We start from the raw sequence: 2,360 nt of genomic DNA on the forward strand, positions 1-2,360 counted from the left end.
ATTTTCAAGAATATTGATTAATTACTTCATAAAAGCTTTATCCAATCTAAGCGAAGATGTATAGTGAGTAGCAGTGGAATCCAGTTTGACACGCGATTCATCTTAATTGGGACTCGTCAGATGGAGACTCGAACCCAGTGCCGTTCGCTTCAAACGCCATCGCGTTATCTACTTAGCTACTGAGTCCTGATGGCCACTTAAGATGCAGATACATCCAGCTAACGAGTACCAAATAAGACAAAACGCGCGTCAAACTGTATTCCACTGCTAGCTACTATCCACCTTTGCTTAGTATGCTTGTGAATTAAAATTATATCGAGAAAATACGCACAGTATGAACATATGTCAATAAGAAACTGATCAACTGCAGTCCTAAACATCGATGGGAAGATTCAAACAAACAATACCAAGTGAATTTACTTTTAGTTTAGCTCTTTACTCACAATATTTGATGAGATAGTGATGAAGAGTTGAAATGTTGATGAACTCTGAGATTCGATCTGAAGAATCTAACTTGAAAACCACATTCATAATACAGTAAAGTTTTATTCATGAAGACAGTTTACATATTACAGTGTTGTTTCATTGTAAGTAGAAAACATTTTCTTTTGAATAAAAATCGTTGGTTTGAGTAATGATCAATAATTGGAAGAAAGATTATATGGTATACTGATATATTCCAATTAATAAGAGGTTAATAATAATAGTTAACAGTGAGTTAATCTATAAAACACAATAGGACGGAACGGCCGTCCACTGCTTACAGGTTTCCCATGGTTGTCTAGCTTCAATTGACTCATGATCTTAATTATTATAAATGGTAAATGCTTATTGAAGTATTCATTTGTTACCTGTATTTAATTCTATTCATATAAAATGAAAAAGAGTAGGTTAAAATTGTCTGCATATACCAGGAATACATTTACTTCGAACACTCCAAACTCCATTTTGACAAATGGTAATTGGTTGATTTGATTTAATCAATGCATAACCTACTTGACATGTTATATTCAATTCTGATCCATGTCTAACTCGTCCACCAGGTAAAATGATTTGATTAGAGATAGCATTTGTCAGGTGTATTTGTGTATTTTCTCCTATACCAAATTCTTCTGTAGTGATTTTTATGATTTGTTTATTACCATTATTTTTACTATTTATCAAGTAGACATCTCCATATTCAACAGTAAATAGATAGCAATGTTTATAACACTGTGGAAATGGTTGAGGTTTCCATATAGCCTTGGTGTTGTCTACACTACAAATAACTTCATCATTTTCAGCTGATAACGTTGTATCAGCTTGACATCTAGTTTAAAAGTAGAAATCAACTAATGATTATTATTCTTAGTCAAAAGTCAACACTGAAACTCTCACATTTTGAAGCATCTTTGTGTCATCTTAACTATTCTTCCTATACAACTCTGAGCTATTCGTCGAAGAAACATCATATAGCTGAGTTTGTTACAATAAAGCCGGAAAATATTATCCCGAATTGGTGTTAGTTATTCGTTTGTTACCAACCCAAACAATTGTACTATCAGGATAGATTTTCAGTCGAAATTTACAAATACTGAAAAAAATAACTAATGTTAAGATAACCTATTTGTGATTATTTCTTATGTGAGACACGGCTCACTCAAAATGAATTATTTGTGACTACTCAATTATATGTTCTATAATACCTAACGTCCGATGAGTAATCTTGACAGGAGGAGTTCAACTTGTAGTATCGGTTACTATGTTAAGCCCATACACCTTATTCTAGCTTCTGGACAAGCCAGTCTACCCATTCTTTTTGAGTCACGTTTTGACCTTGGTGATTATTTACTTGTGGACCTTGACTGTTTTTATATGAGCACATATGCGTGCACACTTCTTATCTGGATGAATGACTGTACTAAATATACGTGTTCAATCCTCCAACCTCGTATTCAACTTATTTAATTCTGTTGTTCACCAACGCGAATTAAGTCGATGAAATATACAAGGGTAGACGACATGTATATTTAGACAAATTATTAATAAAGTAATGCAAAGTATCCTCATACTCAATGGATGGTTATCACTCAATATTTATCTGGCCTATAATGTAAACTGTCATCAAAGTTGTAAATCAGATTCTTTCTATTCATAATGCAAAGTAATTACGTGTGGTATAATTGTAAATTTATATACCCTACAGTACGATGCATACAGATTTATACTACCGTCAATAACGACCACGCTTGTATTGTTTCGCAATATTGAATAATAAACGGTGTTAAAAGTCATTGTGATTTTCAATGATTGAACACATGACAATACATTTCATCAAACCAATAATTACTTAATGAGCTTAGATGGACTATTGTTTATAC

The 2,360-nt window shown here is 32.8% G+C and overlaps 1 protein-coding gene across 1 annotated transcript; it reads right to left on the reverse strand.

The window, feature by feature from the left end:
• Positions 1-926: 926 nt before the first annotated feature.
• Positions 927-1,112, reverse strand: Smp_186190 (hypothetical protein; the record flags this gene model as incomplete). The annotated part of the gene is made up of 1 exon (XM_018792171.1): positions 927-1,112. A coding segment is annotated over one exon (186 nt), but the record flags the coding sequence as incomplete, so codon positions are not given.
• Between the last annotated feature and the right edge of the window lie 1,248 nt (positions 1,113-2,360).

The sequence above is a fragment of the Schistosoma mansoni genome (assembly GCF_000237925.1).
Source record: "Schistosoma mansoni, WGS project CABG00000000 data, supercontig 0559, strain Puerto Rico, whole genome shotgun sequence".
NCBI lineage: Eukaryota > Metazoa > Platyhelminthes > Trematoda > Strigeidida > Schistosomatidae > Schistosoma > Schistosoma mansoni.